At 27.5% G+C, this 21,232-nt stretch overlaps 1 protein-coding gene across 5 annotated transcripts in view; it reads left to right on the forward strand.

The window, feature by feature from the left end:
- Positions 1-21,232, forward strand: part of LOC129981957 (cell adhesion molecule Dscam2-like) — a 545,016-nt gene that overhangs the window by 306,173 nt on the left and 217,611 nt on the right. For all 5 annotated transcript variants that reach the window (XR_008785388.1, XM_056093028.1, XM_056093030.1 and 2 more), the window contains 2 exons: positions 16,749-16,916; positions 19,095-19,242. Coding sequence is in view for 4 of the 5 variants with exons in the window: in XM_056093028.1 (XP_055949003.1) it covers positions 16,749-16,916; positions 19,095-19,242 (316 nt within the window). In the remaining variant the exon portion in view is untranslated. The remainder of the gene's footprint in view (positions 1-16,748; positions 16,917-19,094; positions 19,243-21,232) is intronic.

Consider the following 21,232-nt stretch of genomic DNA (forward strand, 5'->3'; position numbering starts at 1 on the left):
GATTCTGAGTAGCATTTAAGTTAGCAGATAATGAATGATTCAATGCCATCCTAAAAATACAAAATCTATAAAAGATATTTTATACCATTTATTTTCTTATATTTATTTTTTTGTCTGATATTTTAATTAGAGAACGTCATTGCATAACCATCGAATAAGCATTTTTAATGTAAAATTCTTTTATATAGATAAAAGTTCTATAATGCAAGAAATGCCAAAAAAATCAGTTAACTTTTATTTTCATAAAACAAAACATGTACATCTATGGTGTAATTTTTGAATGATTTTCTTAAGATAAGATCCTTTAATTTCCATAATAGTATATGCCAAAAACCCTCCAATACTTGCATTTTCTCCTGTTAAAAGTTTAAAATTATATTCTAAAGAATTTTCATAGTTGTGTACCTATTATTAATTTATGCTATTAATGTCCAAAAATGTAATTTTGCAGTACACATGAAACAAAATTTCTTCGGCGGAAAAAAAAAATGAAAAAAAATCAGTGAACTATTAAACAAAATATATTTTGAGTTTCCTTAGTTTCAACTTTCTTTCAAAATAACGAAAGATGGAGATTTAAAATGAGCTTATTATTCTCACGGTTTTTTTTTTTTTTTTTTTGTTTTTTTCTGCATTAAAAAAAATCTTATTATGATTTAACATTGCATTCTAAACCGTTATCGTTAAAATTATATTTCAATTCATTAAATTGCTTCAAAATTTTTCAATGTGTAAAATCTGTGTTCGTTTATAATTTCTTTAAGACGATCCGTTATAATAACACATCTGAATATCCTACTCTGGAAAAAAATCCTAAATCAACAATTTACCTAATGCAAATTTGAATAAATTAAAAATATTTTACTTGAATGATTCATTCTTTTTGCATTTTGAATGTTCACTTCAAGAATTAATTCATTTTTAACTTAACAAAGGACACTCTTGAAAGGTATAGATAATGAAACTAACTTTCCAAGCATTGAAAAAAAGAAGAGAAGCATAATAAGCCTTATTTTAAACTTCCTAATCTTTTTTTTTATACTTTTTTTTTCCAAATCTTCTAAGAGAGTATTATTTTTTTTTCTCATTGTGGTTTGAAAAAACTTTTCATATCCCGATAGTTTTCTCTGTATGCATGTCTTTAGCAAATTTTATGCTTAATGAGTTCAATTAATGATAAAGCGGAGAAAAGAATTACACTCTTGAAAAGCCCGAAATGCTTTTTATTACTTAACGAAAGAATACTGAAAGTGCAGTACTCTTTCAATTCTTTTTATTCCTTTTGATTTCCCTCACCCTTTTTCAACTTCCAGATCGATTACGCTAATCTCATGTTACAAGGTTTATCTGAAATAAAAAAAGCAAAAATTAAACAAAGATTTTTTTTTCTTTAAATTGTGCTGACGTATGTCTTTGACAATTAAAGTTTCAATCCTTGGTTTGAAGTTAGAGAAAAATGTCATATCACGTGACATAAAAAATAACGAATGAAATGGAAGTAATCACCTTCAATACAGTTCATTTTATAAACTAGTATAAGAAAGTTTTTTTCGTAAAAAAATGTCATTATTTCATTAAATCCTTTAATTTAACAGAAGATTTGAGAAAATAAATATTTGTAACCATGTGAGTTTTTTACTGATATCCCATCATTTATTAAATTTATAGCTTTGAAAATAATTTTACAATATACAAAGTCTCTTTTTTTAGACAAATGTTCATAGACAGATCAATTTTAATCAATATTACAGTATCCGCTTATGATCATGGGTGTATGAACAATGGTGCAATTGGTGGTTATCATGGTGATCATGGATGTAATGATCGATCGGTTGTACTGATCAAAAGAGTGCAGAACATATCTCTCGTATACAATTGCACAGAAACTCTGCCGGTTCTAATGAAAAATAATTCGTTTGTAGTCATTACTTTCTGTATTCAAGTGATTCAACATAGATATTCTACTATGCCCAATCGAAAAAATAAGATTATTAGTCCTGGTTCAATGTTCATTCATGTAAACTGGGAGAGAACTGAAAACAATTCAGGAGGAATAATATCTCATGCATGAATGCATTGAAAACATGAAGACATACATTATGTCATTAAAATGGCCCCCCCCAAAAAAAACCAGTCTACGAGACTCTCTAAAGTCTTCAAGCCTTAAGATCACTCCAATACCTTGTTGCATCCTTTGTTGAACATTATTCATATGAAAGTTTTATCCAACAAATGCTTGATTGCTCTAGGACCTCAGTGGCTATGTGGTAAGGTCTCGTTTGTGGTTCAGGAAGGACCCAGGCTCGAAACCCAATTCCATCGAAAAGCAATCGTGTAAGCTGATATGCTGCACGTCAGATCCATTGGGGCCAAATGGCCTGCCGCTAGTGTGGTGAGAAAGTCTGGAGAGGGCTTGCCATCTGAGGTATCGTCTTTGTCATCTGACCGAGCTTCAAAAGTACAAGGGTTGGAACTTTAATAGTGACAACTATTTATTTACATGGAATACAAAAGTGATTTATATCACCGTGTTTTACAGATTTTCAATATAGTCGCCAGCATTGTGTACAACCCGTTTCAACGATGTGGAAGTCGTAGAACACCTGTAGCAGCGCCTGTTCTGTTGATAGTTCGAATGGACTGGTCTACTGCCACAAGAATGTCTGGAACAGTTTTGAATCGGATGCCACGAATTGGTTTCTTTATCTTAAGAATTAAGTCAAAGTTACAAAGGCTCATATCTGTGGAGTATGGTAGATGGTAAAGTACTTCCCAGCCCCATCGATCGAACAAATCAGCCACAGCTTGCGGTGCATGTGGTCGAGCATTGTCATGCAAAATGATAGGGATGTTCTGCAGAAAGTGTCGCCGTTTATTTACACAATGCTGGTCAGAGATGGTGCTCCAAAAATGAGCAGTAATACTGCTCTTTGACGGTCTGCTGTGGGTGAACGGTATGCGTTAGGATGATACCATCACAGTCGTACACGAGAACCAGCATAACTTTCACATTTCTGGGATTCTGAAGAAATTTCGAACTTCGAGGTGACCCATGAGGACGCCATTCGATTGATTGGGGTTTCAGTTTTGGCTGGTACGATCTGGTCAAGTCTCCTCCAACGTATTGATACGGTGTAAAAATGCCTCTGCTTCGCGCTCATAGCGCTCCAGGTGGGTTCGAGCAACATCGTATCGTAGCCATTTCTGCATTTCTGTCAAATTATGTGGAACCCATCATAAAGCAATTTTTCTCTTTCCCAGGCGTTCCTTCAGAATGCGCAGCACAGTCGTATGCACAAACCCTGTCTGTCGGTCCAGCTCACGAATGGCTTGGCATCGATCACTGTCTATTAGTGCGGCAACAGCATGCACTTCTGCTTCTCTGACACTAGGACGACCTGGCCGATGCATGTCTGCCACATTTTGGCGTCCTTCATTGAAGGCTTTTACCCATCTTGCAACAGTTTTGCAAGGTAAGGCAGATTTCCCCGCAAGCCTCATGAAGCCCTACATGACATTGCCTTGCTGTACGACCTCTGACACATTCCATTTTTATCCAATTTCATTGTTTTTGTTATGAAAACCTCCTGATAACACTTACTTTAGACCGCAAGCTAATACAAGAATCAGTTCTTCGCGTCACTCCGAATGCGCGTGAAGTAGGAAGGACGAGTCTTTTTGCTGAGAGGTAAGGTAGGTATGTAGCAAAAGAGTGATATACGTGACATTCTTTGGTTTTGTTGCGTAGCGTTTTTACAGCAGTGTTGCCGCTATTAAAGTTCCAACCCTTGTACAAGATGCGTCCAAAAATAGCTTAGCGTTGCTTTAAAACGGGACATTAATATTACCAATCTAAACTGAAATTTGAAATCTCCAAAGTCTTATGTCTTTTTAAGAAAGTATAAAAAATGAAATATGTATGAATATTTCTTTCAGTTCTGTACAATATATCGATTTTTTTATATCCAATTAAAACAAACGAATAATGCCAATGATATTGTGGCGTCTGCTATCACTGCCCTTATATACTTATAGAATGAGTAATTTTTAAAGCATTTTGGACATAATGTTCACAACAGGCAGCGTCCTCTGTACAAAAATAAATGTCAAATATGCTAACAATTTTAGAAAATAAATCAAGCATGTGATTTAAAATTCAAAATGCTTTCCTTTAATTTTAATAATGCTTAATTATTTGTAAAATAATATTTGAATTCAATGTGGTTGAGATGAAAAATTCGATTTTCGTAAAATGTATAACAAATACAACTATAATGCTATAATAAGAATTTTTAATACTACTTTAATAATTCTTACAACACCTTTAATTTATTTGATTTAAGTAAAATGAATTATAAAGTTAAGATTATCCACTGAATTACAGTTTTTGCCGAATTTATTAATTTTAAAACAGATTTATTAAATTAAATTTTAAATTACGCTGCAATTATTAATTTGTTACGATACTCTAACAGAAGCTTTTATAAGTGAAGATAAAAATTTATTTATTCAGTTATCTTCTACTTATATTTGAATTTTTGTTTTGCTTTATTTATTTTCATGTCTAATCTAAATATACATTCGGTTGTTAAATATTTGTGTCGTGATTATTATTGTAAATATAATTAGAAATAATAAATAAGAATACTTACAAAGAGATCTGAAACAAAATATCAATGTAACTTCATTTGTTTTCTTCTTTTGTTTTCCATTCATAAATTTTTGGTAAGTGAAAAAAAATTCTTATTGCTTATTTGTTTGGGGATTTATTAAATTGATTAATGTGCATGCGTTTATATACCTAATTTTAAAATTATTTTTGAAATCAAAACTTTATTGAAATGCTTACACAAACTTTTAAGCGGTTTTCTATTATCTTGATATTTATTAAAATTTCTGTACAATTTCTTTACTTAAAATATAAATTCAAATATTCTTCTACGTCCCATTTTATTTAAAACCGTGAATAATTGTTTATAAATATTAAAATACATGGGTATTTTTTTGATTGACGAAATTGGATATACATTTCCAGGAGATGGTGAACTCTGATAGGTACTTTTGCGAATTGAAAATTCGGATTATAAATATTTTTAAGCATTTGTATTAAAATATAAATACATTAAATATCTTTTAAAAAATCTTTAATACAAAAAACATTAAAAAAAATAAAATATGTATAAATTTAAAGATTTCAAAATACTCCAGGCGACTTAATTTTACAATTTTTCTTTTATTTTTTTCTTTATTAACTACATAAATTTATTTGGAACAAAATAAATTTTGTCATTCCAATTAAATATTGGTTTATTAAAAGTAATTTTATGCTCACTCATTGGATTTTTATAAGAAGTTTGGTTTTCTGATCAGAAACCAAACTTTTAATTATCTAAAATAGTTCTAAATATAAAATGCGTACTCTGATTTTTCAATGTTTAACAAAAGTATTTATTATCAATGTTATTTAATTTCTATAAAAATTAAGACACCTAGAACGTTTCAAAAATATTTAAAAACAATAAAAATAACATTTTGAGAAAAGTCATTAAAATGCACGCTTTTTCTCTCCGCCCTTCAAATAGTCATTTTATTGAAAAAAATAAATTATGTAATGCTATTTCAGCTGAATATAAACATATTTTATGGTGATAAATCAATAAATATAACATTTCATATTTTCGTTGATTTCAAAATCCACTATACCCTTAAAAATATTTCAAAGTAAATACGTCCCTATATAACAATGTTATTAAATAAATATCATATATTATAATTGCCTTTAATAACACATTTTAAACGCGTCATTTTCGAAATATATTACATTGATTTTTTAGCGTTGTGTAAGGAAGGAATTTTATTATTTGTAGTTTCCTAAACACCTAAGAATTTTAAAAAACACCAGTGTTTAAGAAAACGACAGTTGACAACAATAAAGAATTTAGTAATGGAACTAATAGGCTAGTAAAGAAGATTGATTACTATCTAAGAAAGTTCTCCTTAAAAGAATAGAAATACTTGAAAAGAGGCTTTAAAATTGTAAAAAAAAAAAAAAAAAAAAAAAAAATATTTATGACTCTTATAACAAGAAAAATAAACTATTATCTTTAGAAAATGCTCATATGTTTTAATTTTAATCTACTGGCATTAAACGAACATGTTATTTAATTGATAAGTTTAATTTCAATTAAATCTCTTATGAATAGTTTATTGCTTGTATTTTCAACAAAGTAGCTTTAAGCATTGCATTATGGTTGACATAAGCTGCATTATTTAATAACATAAACCTGTTCTATTATGTATTATGATTTTCTTAGTGGAAACAAATCTTCCAGTAACGTAACAATGAACATATTACTGTATGGGTAGTTAGAATATTTTATTACTTATTCAGTTTTCTATAGTTGGCCGTCCTCATTTTGTTAATTAATAAACATGTCTGATTTAAGCTGTAATATATTCGTGCTTTGAATGCACCGTTATTCTGGCTCTCAAAGCTTTTTTTTTCCTATATCATGTCAACTTCTATCACTTTGCCAGAAAGAAATATATCTAGTAGCACAAATATATTGTATAATATTTCATGATATAAAACAATATTCACAATACTATATAATATTGTTTAATATTGAAAAATATTGTATATTTTCATACAATATTGTGCTACAGACTATGTTACATGGTATATAGAACGTCCTTTCATCCTTTTCACATTGGTATGGTCCTCGAAAATTAAATGCGTGCAAATTATTATGATTTTTTTTGTTATAGACAATTTACTACAACATGTTTTACAAGAGAATTTATACTAATTTCTATGATAAATTCAAGGTATGATTATTGAAAAAGCTATAAAAATAATTAATTGTTTTAGATAATTAACAGATTTCAGTAGTGATTTCAAAACGTGCAAATATCAGATTCTATAAAGGAAATTAAATTATTTTCTGTAATAAAATACTCCAATAATTATTTTTCCAATAATATATTGTAACAATTTCTGTCTATCTAATAGACAATCGTTGAGCTTCATTATATTTCACATATTTAGATGAAACTTTTCAGCTATCGAATTTATAATAAATTACCATTCTGTTAAATTGATTTGATTGTCTGCTTTATATTATTATATCATAAATCACTAAAAATTTTATTCGTTAGAATACTTCTGTTAAAATTATCATCTTATAACTTTAAACGAGCAATTCTTGTATATAAATCTATATCTTTTATCTCGGAAAAAGCTCTAACAATTTGGAAAAAAAAAATTATATTTAAATAAGGTTTTGCTCTTTATCTATATGTGTATCATTCCTGAAAAAATGTGATTTTACACAAAATAAAACCCATGTTGTGGGTCATCGGTTCAATTCATACTTTTTGCATCATTTTTTACTTATGTATTTATATATATTTTTTTTTCTTTAAGTTTGTCTATATATGTGTCTTTCCTGAGAAAAAGCGATTTTACACACACGTATATATATATATATATATATATATATATATATATATATATATATATATATATATATATAGCTAATTATTAGAGCCTTTTTCTATCTACTTTCATGCTGACAATGTCATATAGCACCATCACCCACCCGATTTGACCATGGTGAAACTGAGTGAGAAATATAATAATTTAATAAATATAATATGTTGAAATATATAAATAAGGATAGATAAGCTGTAAAATGAATACTGCAATATAGCAGATTCTTTCGAATGTTAAACCAAGTTCATTTATGATATTTTTTTATTTAAATGACCAGTTCATATACATTTAAGTTTGAAAAAATATTCTATATAATCAGTATATGATTCGTATCTAAATATTTTCTACGTTTGTAGAATATATATATATATATATATATATATATATATATATATATAATAATATAATATAATATAAACGGCCGATCGAATCTCGCTTTTCAGATAATCTTAGTAACAATGGTTTTAAAAATAGAGTAATGGCAAATCTAGTTTAAGTCTTAATCAATACATCTATTTTCAGATTTCATAGACCATCATGTTGATTGTAACTGTATTTGTTTTGATAATTTTTGTGAAAATGCACAATAATTCATAACATATCTCTGTTCAAAAAATATTTGATGACTAATTTATTTAAATTGGACAGGGATTCTTTGTCTAACCTCAATATCAACAGAGTCAATATGAAATGCTGTAACATGAAGCTAATTGAATCTTCTACTCTGTTTAAATGCTACATTTGGTATACAAATGTTATACTCATGAATTAATATTTAATAATTTATGAATTTCATTAATATTAAAATGATTAATTAATAGCTAAATTTTGTTATAGGATTTATAAAAGATTTTTAAAAAATGGATGAAATTCATCTTTTGTTCATCTGAAAAAAAATAATACAGAGAACTTGGCTCTGGAAATAAAGAAAGTAGCGAAGTCCAAAAAACAATAAAGACTGTGATTATTGAAACTTCTTTTAGTTTCTTCTCTCTACATATGCTTGACAGCACAGTCTCAAAAGAAAGACTTAAAAAATGTCCTCGGAAGATATAAAAAAAAAGCTTTATTGATTTCTTCCATGGCTAGCTCTAAATCTCCAATGCGACAGTTGGATATTTAATTATCTTCAAACACTTGACTGGATTTTAATGAAAATTTCAAAATTTCTCGTCGTTTTCTGAATTTTTGGGAGGAAAAAAAATATTTCAAGTCGCAAGCAAATCCTTTCAAAAAAGCAAGAGGGGAAAACGAAAAATATAATACAATAAAAACGATTTTTCTCTCACAACTTAACGTTTTATTTCTTTACCCAAAACTTTTTTTTTTATTCTTCTTAGTTCTGTACTTTTTTCAATTTTGCGACAAAACGCAGTCGGAACTGAAACTAAATTCAACGTATTTTACCGATATTATTATTTTTTCCATCCAGTGTTGCTCTTTCTTTCTTTCTTTTCTTCCCTTTTTGTTCATCTCTCCGGCGATTTTCAATATATACATTCCCCATCTGTTGCGAAATGTGAAATGCAATAACTTCCCCCAAAGAAAAAGAAGCCAGAAAACAAGCGCTGGCTCTCTATATCTGCATAGATATTCCTTCAAATCTGCAAGTACCTTCATTCAAAACATGAACAACAAAGAGAGCAAAACACTGGATGATTTCCTCTTGAGATTTTAGCAAAACAAATCTATAAAAATGTATTCTTTTTCCCCAATTCATCTTTGGAAAAAAACGATTCCGAATACGATCAATTTTCCTTTAATCTTTCCTTTTTTTACTTTCTAGTTTAATCAGTCGAAAATCAATATACTTTTCCCGATAGGAAACTTATCAAAAGTCTTGAATCAACTGCCCGACTTCTCATGTGAAATAAACTATTCCAACGAATTTCCAGAGGAAGATTAAAACTAAAATTGCTATTATTTTGATCACAGTAAATCATAAGAACTATATTCTTTACACGAAAACATTTCTTATTTAAAAGTATATTCATAATCAAACGTGGTTCATATATTCTATTCTGGCGAATTTTCAGAGGACGATTAAAACAAAAATTGTTATTATTTTGATCACAGTAAATCATAAGACTATATTCTTTACATTTAAACATTTCTTATTAGTACATTCAGAATCAAACGGGGTTTATATAAATTATTCTGATGCATTTTCACTGGAAGATTAAAAGTATATTTATCACTATTTTATCACAATAAATCCTAGGAATTATATTCTTTACAGGGAATCATTTCTTATTTAAAAGTACAAATGGTTATAATTAAAGTTCCAATTTGAAATGATCGTAAAAGGAAAAGTATTGGACGAAATGTTATCAAACTTTGTAATAGTTTAAAAGAGGTCATGGAAATTTATTTTCCACCCAAAAAATATTCAAAAACTTATCATCAGGGGTGAAATAGCCCTGTATCATATTGTTAAACAAAGTTAACACCGGTTTAAAATGTGTTTAATCGTTTCTGAAACGTGTTACAAAGCATATTTCAATGTTGTTTCCGCCATTTTCTGAAATAAAGTTAAATCGCATCACTGCATTAGCATTTAGCATAGCAGGTGGAATGTTACGCACATATCGGTGTTCGCATCTTTCAGTTCCGCTAAATTGTTTAGATTCTTACCATAAACAGTACTTTTGAGATAAAACACATTGAATATGCTTTGTAACACGTTTCAGATATGATTTTATTTATTTTACACATTTTTAACCGGTGTCTTCATGGGTTATTTTGCTTAACAATATTGATACAGCGCCATTTGACTCCTGATGGTGAGTTTTTGAATTTTTTTCAGCAGAAAAGAAATTTCCATGACCTTCCTTAAACTATTACCAAGTTTGATAACATTTGTTACCATCCAGTAGTTTTCCTTTTATGACCACTTCAAAGAGGAACTTTAATTACAACCACCCTGTGTATATTCATAGTCAAAAGTAGTTCATATAACCTATTCTGATGAATTTAAAAGTAAATTTGTTTCTATGTTTGTTGTCACAATACATCCTAAGAATTATATTCTTTACAGGAAAAGATTTCTTATTTGGAATCATATTCTTTATAAAAGATTTCTTATTTGGAATCATATTCTTTACAGGAAAAGATTTCTTATTTGGAATCATATAGAAGATAAAATATTTTTAAAAACAAGTATAAAAAATTAATTCGAAATACCAGATGTACGTGCTGAGATTGATTAAACAACAATTGTTAAGAAAAAAAAATAATTTTCTTGAGAAAAATTTTGAAACTCCTCTGTCTTTTCTTAAATTTCACAATCCCTGAATTACATTACAGTTTCACAACGTGCATCAAGGTTTTCAGGAACGCCGCCGCTTTTAGAGCTATTTTAAATCATTTAACCTTATTTAATATTTGAAATATTTTAAAAATTATTCCATTTCGTGATGGATTCTTTGGTTAATTGGTTTACGCATTCATTGTACAAGTGACCGACACTGACCTTGAGCTATCTCAGTTGAATTTTCCAGACATTTGAAGTAGCTAATTCTGGAAATTATTTCATACGTGCTTTTGCGGATTCTAAGCTATCAATGACGTTTAAATCCTCCAATATAATTTGAGATTTCAAATAAAATAATGCTCTATGGAGGAAAAACGCTTTTCGTGGGATGGCTTATTTGGCTAGTTAGGCTCGGATTCATTGTCCAAATGATGGCAATCGATTTTGAGCAATTTCAAGTGCCTGTCCGAGAGAAAAAGAAGATGAATCTTCTAGACTAATTTATAAAGTGATTTGGCATTTAATCGACAGCAAGCAAATCTAATAACAATATAATAAAATGCATTATATTAAATGCCAGTTTACTCTTTTTGAACTAATTGCATTATTTTACTGGCGTCAATAAGCACACATATATATATATATATATATATATATATATATATATATATATATATATATATATATATATATATATATATATATATATATATATATATATATATTTAGATTTTTATAATATACATCGAATTTGATGCATTTCAAAAACAAATGAAGCCAATCCATTGTCCAATAATAAGATCATTAATATCTAGTTCCATCTCAAAGACTTTGAATTAATAATGCTTTTAAAAATATATAGATTTCATAGCGCTTTAACAACACATGAATCTTGCTACATTTTTGCGAGGAAAATTAATTCAAGTACACGATGGCAGCTTATGTTTCTGGCTTGCAAAAATTTGTTTTATATTTTAAAAAATAAATTTATTGCTTTTCCTAATAAAATAGATGGAGTATGTATAAAAAGAAGAAGAACTTTAGTTTGCTTAAAAGTAATTTCATACTTTTCAAAAATATGGATATTTTTGACTTGAAATATCACTCATTATTAATTGAGAAACTTTTACTGCTAATTTGTACTTTTTTGAAATAAATATTTTTGATTTATAAATAAGTTTTTGGTTGCAAAATTAATCCAATAAACTTTTACATTTTTGAATAAATTCAATACAAATATAGAAATCAACATGTTGAAATGAATAAAAATATCATGGATATTTTAAAAGAATTCATTTTTAAAAACTTTATTTCTATTTTATTTCATGAACAATGAAATATAATGTATAATTTATATCTCAATGTAAATTAAGATTGTAAATATTTTACGACAAAGCTGGGATCTTATTGCTTTTATAATATTATTAATACTTTTATTAATATTTTACCGAAAAATCATTAATATTTCTTAGTTTTTTATCAAAATTCAGTTGAAAAAAATCAATAAAACGTTTTTAAATTTTATTTCTGAAATGTGAAATTTTGTGCAATTATTCGTATTAATGCCTGTAATGAAATATTCGAATTCAAATTATTTCAAAAACATTTTATTTGATTGATCTAGTACATAATTAGGAGTCCCTTTTTACATATATAACATATTTTACATTTATTATTTTATATTTTCTAATAATATCAAACGGGAAAATAAATGTAAAAAATCATTATTATCGATGAAAAATTTCCCACTCGTGTTTATGAAATGATTTAAATGAAAGAGCCATGCATTTATTTCCTCTGTAAAATTCTACAAAAGATGCGGATCAAATCTTAATGATTCTGTAAACACATTTTTTTTTTTTTTGCTTTATTTAATAACATGCTTGAAACACATTATTAATGATGTTTACATTTAAAACGAGAACTTCAGAATTTGAATTCTAATGATTATTTTTTTACCCAAATGCACGGTATGGAATTTTTTGTCGAAGCAAACTTTGGAAATATATACCAAAAATATTTTGTTTCAAAATACTACAAAATACTTAAGAAATATAAAAATACTTACTACTGTCTGTTTTTAATTTGTTTAATGATGCTACAAACAGTGTTCAAAAATATCAAGTTTTTCACTCTTTGCAGCTTTCATTGAATGTATTTCTTAAACATATTTTCATAATAATCGAAATCATTACAAATTATTTGAATTTGTCCAATAAAAGGCCCAAAACTTTTCAATTATTTTATAACGAACAGTTTGTGAAATTTTCAAATGCGCCACAGCTTTGCATTAACTCCTTTTTTTGTCTGATAAAAATATCAATTGTGTCTTTATAATAATAACTGATAATATATAATATAATTGAAACTAGCTCTTTTTACATGCATTTTGTTTTCATATTTTAGTCTCTGTGACAGTGGTTTATGACTATTCAACAGTTTTAAGAACAAGATCTGGCAACTTAATATCCAATCTTGATTGCTTTTCCCAAAAGAAAAATATTCTCACTTATGGGGGAAAATAACTTCTAGATATTTTCTTACTAGTGGAGTATGAATTTTTAAGAAAGTTAATCGTTAACGTTAGTTGAATATGAAGCGTCTGTTGATTCTTTATTTCAAAATTGATCAAAAAATGTAATGATCACATTAAAAAATATTTTTTCTGTATATTTGAATTATTTAGTTCGTAACAAAGGAATTTGTTAATATACAGCAAAAGTGCGCTGTATATTAAGTTGTAGTTCACATTAAGAAACGTCCACTATCGTTCTTCGTAAGTTACTTTCAAATTCCCCTGTTTGATTTTCCAGGAGTACATTTGTGAAATAAAAGTAATTAAAATGTTATATTTCATACGTTCTACAATATGTCTGGTAGATAAAAAATCAGTGCTAAATCAAGATGTACTGCACGAAAGGAAATCATTGAAATCTGTTTCTAAGGTATTGCGAGGCAGAAATTGAGAGTTGAATATGTAACTATTTTGATATGCTTGTTAATTAAATAAATAATCACTAAATTATTTAAATATTTTTAAAAGCATTTTATTCTTGCTTTGCAACAAACGAATAAATAAGAAAAATGAAACACAATTAAAGTTTATGCATCATTTTCTATTTATAACATTTAATAATTAAATTTGAATTTATTTTTCGTTTACACAAATTACAGCAAAATGATCGAAAATATTTATAAAAGAATTAGAATAAAAAAATATTATATTTGTAGGTTAAAAATGTTTTTCTTTCCTTACGAAAGTATTTCAAAGCAATTACAAATTTTATTTTTGATATTTCATATCCTGAATGGACAAGCAGTCTATACGCTCTTCAATTTTATCTTGTTTTGATAATCAAGTAGTTCAATTCTTTACTTGTTGTAGAATTTAGTAGAAATTATTCACCTTGTGACAAAAATAATCGCGATAATAAAGTTCAACACAAATTCATGTCAACCGATTCATGGGGAGGGACTTCTGTGAGTCAAAAGACTGGAGCACCAGGAGGTAGAAGACTGTTTTAGCACCTTCGCCTGCAGATTTTAGCTGGGCATAGTGGAATGGTCTTCATGCCTTGGGTGACCATACCAGGAGCAAGCTCCCGACGTACTTCATCTATTCCGCCCAGGGACACACGGCCGCCACAATGAGGCAATCTGTAGGACTTGGTAGGGTTGTGCCTGCCAGTGGCCACCTTAAATATCTTTTGTTTTATCAGGGTGAAAAATCTTACCCTCTCTTTGCTTGAAATGTCGCCAACATCGGGCCTCTGCTGAACGTATTCTGGACTCTTTAGGACTTCTTTGGGGAGACATTTATTCTTCTCTCTTCCTCGCTTTTGACTTTCTTCTTACCAACGGATGTTTAGATTTGGTCTGACTAAGTCAGACCATGGAGATTAGCAACAACAATAACGAATTCTCGACATTTCAAGTATAATTTCTTTAACTAAATGAAATTCTTGAAATGAAATTCTAGAAGATATTGTCAGACAGAAATTGAAATTCAAACATGTGGCATATCTCGGTACCCTTGTTATTAAAAAAGAAATTAGTCATTAAAATATTTGAACGTTTTTAAAATCATTTTGTTAGCTTTGTAAAGAATGAATAAATCTGGCGAAATGAAACTCAATTCAGTTTTATGCATCATTTTACTAATAAAAATGTTTAAAAATTAAATTTTAATTTGAATTGACATTTTGGGTACACAAACTGCCGTAAAACGACTGAAAATATTCACAACAACATTAAAATTGTTACATTTGTGGGTTAAAAACGCTTTTCCGTACGTCATTTACGCATCTCATTTTGATGGTTTCACAATGCTTAATTGAAAAGCAGCCAATTTTTTCTTCAATTTTATCTCTTTTTGATAATCAAGTAGTTAAATTTTTTACTTGTTGCAAAATTTAGTAGAAATTACTCACCTTATGACAAAAATAATCGCGATAATCAAGTTCCACACAAATGTATGTCATTTCAAGCACGATTTCCTTAAACAAATTCTCACAAAATACCGAAATTGCAATTCGCTCCTCAAGAACGGGTCTTATCAGAAGTGCGCTAATGCCCTCGATATCTCAACAGCGAAGAACCGAGGCTTTAGAAATCAATTAGTTGAAGAGGAGAACTTCCTTCACGAGGAGCATGAAATTAACGGATATCGATGAAGTCGAATATATTATCGAGATTGAAGGCTCTTGCTATCTTATTTGCCCAGTTGGTGATGATGCATATATAAACTTTTCTCGAAAAAGTCTTTAAGTAGACACTTGTGTTAATTTAGGGGAATTTTTTTTTGTATCCGCAGTGGCTTCTAAAATTAATTTTCTTTAGATTTTCAAGTTGATCAAAATTTGTTTTCCACTTTGCACTAATAAGAGTGATTTATGGTGCCTTATTCTTTTCTGGTTTTTGCAATAATCAATAATGAAGCTCTTTATGGTTCAGACAAAATTATTGTATGAAAGAAATTATCAGTTTCTACGTGATTGAATAGTTCTTAACTATTTCTTAAATGCCCTCAATTGGATTATTTTGTGAAAAAATGATGTCCTTTTTTTTCATATTACTGAAAAGTAATAATTCAAAATGGAGAAGAGTCTTTAGATATTCGAAAAAAAAAATAAGCATTGCTCCTTTTTTAAATGAAAATTGAAGTTAAAATTAACATATAAAATTATCAGTTAAATACCAATGTAACTACCATTTAATAATTTAACTGAATTGAAGTCACTCATGGAATTGTAAATGGCATTGGAAATTTCTATGAGTTTCTTTTTTTATATAACCTGTTATACTAAAAAAATAAATAAATTGCGCATTGAAAACTTATACAAAAGTCTATAATACTTCTATTTCCAGATAGAAATGCATTATATTTATTTATTACTCATTATTAGAATTGAAGATAATGAGCTTCTTACCATCGATCTGTACTAACATTCTAATGGGCAATTTTTACAGTTAAATTCTTTCATTATTGAAATAGGAACAAATTCGATAATGAAACACTGGTCTTAAATTATCATTTACAATATTTTATACTTACACACCATTGACTTTATATGTAATGACATTAAAATAATTCAGCAAACTACAATTTTTCAAATATTAATAAAAGAAAACGCATATCATAAAAGAAAAGAACATTGTTTAAAACTGTGCACCTTTCTTCCCCATTAGATTATTATCATCGTAATATCCGAAATTGTCCAGACCGTTATATTAGACTGAAATCTGTACCATGCTCATAGCAAGCCTTAGCAGAACTCTTTTCTTTCCCTTCTTATTAGAGAAGAATAGTATATCTTTAATGAACTAATTGCAGTTAAAATAATGTTTAGACACAGTGAATTCCAATTCTTTTCCAATTAACAACTGATAACCTTTTCTTAATATTTTCTTTTTGTTCACTGTAAATACAGAAATTAACATTTCAAAAATAGATTTTTCTTCTAGATTATTGTTATTTACTTTGAATTTTTTCCTTTACAGATGACGGAACTTTCCAAAGCATCTTAAGTAGTTCTCATATCCATGTCCTTGAAAATGGATCACTTACTATAACTGTTACTCAAAAGTCAGATGCTGGATATTACATGTGCGAAACCAGTAATGATGTTGGAGAACCTCTGAGATATTCTGTTCGGCTGGCTGTTCATTGTGAGTGTCTTCTATTTTTTTTTAACTGCATTTCTTTTTAGTAAATATATTGACTTATTTTTATTAATTAATGGATAATGTGTTTAATTTTTAATCGACAAATTTATAAAGAAATTAATATTAATAGAGCGAATATTAAGTTATGCAAGATTTGTAATATTTTATGCTGTATTCACTTATAAAAAATCGTTAAATTAATTTTAAAACTTCTCTTGTAAAGTTTAAAAAAATTAATGACTATGAAATTTATAAACAAGTCTATTCATGCATGGAAAAAAATATTTTTCTATATACATGTTCTTATATTCTCTCTTATACATCATCCCTTCTGTGAGTAAAGATGAGACAATAAGAAAGGAATGGGGAAAAAATGAGCTCTTTTTATTCTTAAATACATTTCGTTTGTTTCGGATTCATTAAAATTTAATGTGAAGATATCATATTTAGCACTTCTCAAAAAACATATAACAGTTTGATATAGAACACAGATAGTTCAAAATATATAAATAGTTTAAAAAAATAAATTAAATTATAAATAATATAAATTATAATTTAATTCATATAATAAATAAATACTTTAATTAAATTTATTTATTATTTGAATAGTTTATTGAATTACCTATAATGTTTGTTATTAAAATATATCTGTTTATAATAAAACACAAAAAAATTATTTAAAAACAAAATTATAATTCCATTTTAAAGATTTAAAACCAAAAACTCCATTTTCTGATGAAGACTTATAATTTAATTAACAGTTAGTTGGTTGGAATGTTATAAATAATTGAAAAACTGTATTCACTATTTTGGATATCTTTAATAAACTGAAGTATGCATTAACTTTGACGTTCCAAAATAAGTAATAGATTTGAACTTTACTTTCTAAATTATTTCCAGACAAAATAATAATTTCATTTTGTACATATTTAATATATTTTATTCTTATTATGTTATTCGTCTTTATTATATATAATAAATTCGAATAACCGAATAGAATAAGTTGTGCGAATTTTGTCTTAGCTCAATACATAAGCGGTTCATTTGTGTTAATTTACCAGGTTAATGCCTTAAAATTAGTACCCTTCAAAAGCTGAGGGAAAATATATTGCAAAGAAAAAAGTCAATGCATTGGCAATTACATTCTTTCCTCATGTCCACAAGTAGTAAATCAGTCTGGCAAAATTATCGTGTATATTCCATATATTTCTCTGAAACTTATGCCTTCGCAAAGAGCCCTTAGATATTCTCAGAGGCATATTCTAATTTATCAAGTAATACCATATCTACTTTTCAAATTTTGCAATACAGAGTAAAAAAATTAAAAATAATAGTATTATATTTAATAATGTTTTTCATTTTTGTTATATCTGAATGAACATAAGGCTACATGACCTTTCCAAATGTAAAAAAAGGATATATCCCTAATTTATCACATTTTTTTCTTATAAAATTTTTAAAAAAATGATATAAATTTTGTTGCATATTGAGCCATTATTTACTAAACATAATTATCATTCAAATGTTTCGAAATGAAACCTGATCTTTCCTCGGTAATTTTGAACCATTTGAGATGATAACTGATATTTGAAACACGAGTAATTCCATCGTTTTATGACTTAAATTATACTAACGTTACAAAATTATCAAATTTAATAACATTAACTGAACTTAATTTAAACAAAATCGTATATGTATTTGCATAATAATCAAATTACTTCCATCTAAATACTCCTTTTCCACTCCAGGTAAATGTGGCTCATTAAATATAATCTTTACATTTAAACAATGATTGCTACATGCAATAAAATACTTATGCTGTATCCCTTCTACATAGTATGGCTTACGCAAATTCAACGAATGAATCATCCTTCCTGAAGTCTTTAATAAATTAATTTCTAAATTCCAGAGCATTATTAATGCTTTCGACGAAAATCCCATTATGCGTAATATCTCAGAAATAAAGCGCTTGTGCAATTCTCGAAGCTAAACTCACCAACCTCTCGTCTGCTGACAATTATAAATCAGCTTAACGATTCAGAAGCGCGGTGCCCGTAGTTTTCCACCCTTCCAGTCCCCCCCCCCTGGTGCAGCTCAGGGAGTGCTAGAGGGAAATAGTTCTCTTAATTAAAACGTCAGAAATTGTTTTTAATTCGTCTTCTTCCACCCTTCTACCTTTAGCTGCCCCCCAAATCCAGACTTCGACCCAGGTGGTTCACGTGAGAAAGTCTGAGGAGGCACGGTTTTCTTGTTCCGCATCGGGTGATCCCCCATTAAATATCGTCTGGAGTAGAGAGGGGTTTCCATTGAGCCTGTATCCTGAAAACAGGTAAGGATAATCTGTGCTTTTTATTTTCATTAGTGGAATATGCATACTATATTAAAAGGGTCATAAAGTGAGTTATGAACGTAGTGTGATTTTAAGACGGAAGTTCATTTCTTAAATTGCGTAAAATGTGTATTTTAATTTCTTCAGATTTTCCGTGGATATATCTAGACTAGTGAATAGAATAATCAGTCATGTTACAAAAAACAATAATTGTTTGCATTTTTAATTTATTTTTGTCTAGCAATAGAGAGAATAACATGAAGAAATTTTTTTGATTCACTTTTTTTTTTTTTTTTTGGTTTGTTTAAGGGAGGGTGGGGGCAGTGGACGTGAAATATTCTTTTTTATTTTTCATTACCAAAACATATTCTTTTATTAAAATAAAGTAGCATTATAAAATCTATTGTTCAGTGAAATGAATATTTGAAGAGCCTAAGAGAAAAAGTAAATATTATTTACTTTTCTCATAACTACATTATAATTAGATTTAAACATGTTTGAAATGTTCCAAGTGTCTTAATTATTGAAGCATTTAAATAAAATTGATAAAGATGATTGTGGTTAAAAATTTAAAGAAAACTAGTGGTGCATTTTATATTTCGAGTTTTTTTAGGAACTTTAAAGTCAATTTCAGTTTAAAAAACATAAAATTCTTTAAAAATGCCATGCTTAAAAATATTTCGAATAAATTAGCATTTAATATTATAATTAAATGCATAATCATAATACAAAATACAAAATCATACACAATGCATAATACAAAATCATTCACAATTTTGCTCCAAAAACTTTATATAGGTTAATAAGGAAAAAGTAACAGGAAAAATTAAAAATATTATCATCAGGAATATTTTGAAATTTAAAATATATATGTACATATATATATATTAGTTTTTTTAATAATATATTTCTTTTTAAAGAGTCTTTTAAAATATATTTCACTCATTTACATGTTAATACATACACATAAAAAATTATAACTCTAATCAAATAATTCAGAAAAGTGTCTAATAAAATCCACCATTCACTTAAAAAGAAAAAAAATAATATTTACTACAAATATATATTCCTTATTTATTGGATTTCGAGTTCGAAAATGTGCAGGCTTTCATATATAAATAAAAATCGTATGATTTAATATGGAATTTTGTAATTTTTTTTATGTGAAACCTCACATTTTAAATTAAATTTTATCGATTAAGATTTAATTATTTAAACAATATATTAAACTTGGAATTATCAATAACACAAGTGACATGAAATATCAGATGTCTAATCAATAAGGAATTAAACAACTACTGTGTTAAAAAAAAATCCGTCTTTCGCTAATTTCGTAATAATTTGAATTTTAATGAATATTTATTATGTGTTTGCGTATTAGTTAATGTAACATCAGTTACAGCATATGACGCTTTTACGATTTTACTTTAATCTGATTTCTATTTGAAAATATGTTATTTTTAAGTATACTAATAAAAGCGAGTTTCTTTTATTTTAATTATCTTGTAGTTTTAATTTTATTTTTATTATTAATATATTTCATACTTCAATATTATTATTATAATTAATTTTGTAATCAGTTTTTATGTTGTTATTGAGCTTTCCATATGAATTCACTTTCCATGAATTCACAGAAGAATAACACAGCCAATATAAAATCCATAAACTCTAGTTCATTAGGAATGGCGAGAAGAAAATGGATACATAAAAAAAAATGAAATCAACTTCTTATTTATGAAAGGAAAATTAAATTAAAGAAAATAAAAATAAAAGATTTTTTTTATTTTAATAATTTACATCCTATAATAATTGAATGCATTGTAATTAATATAAAACTGAATTTGTATATACTTTTTAAAATACAGGAGTGCAAATTTCAAAAGTTTTAAAAGTTTTAAATTATAAATTATTAAAAAAAATAGTTCAATTTTAGAAGCCACGTTTACAGTCATCCGGTATTTGAAATTAAACTTCATATTTTCATTCTCAA

This window comes from Argiope bruennichi, chromosome 8, assembly GCF_947563725.1.
Source record: "Argiope bruennichi chromosome 8, qqArgBrue1.1, whole genome shotgun sequence".
In the NCBI taxonomy this organism is placed as follows: Eukaryota; Metazoa; Arthropoda; class Arachnida; order Araneae; family Araneidae; genus Argiope; species Argiope bruennichi.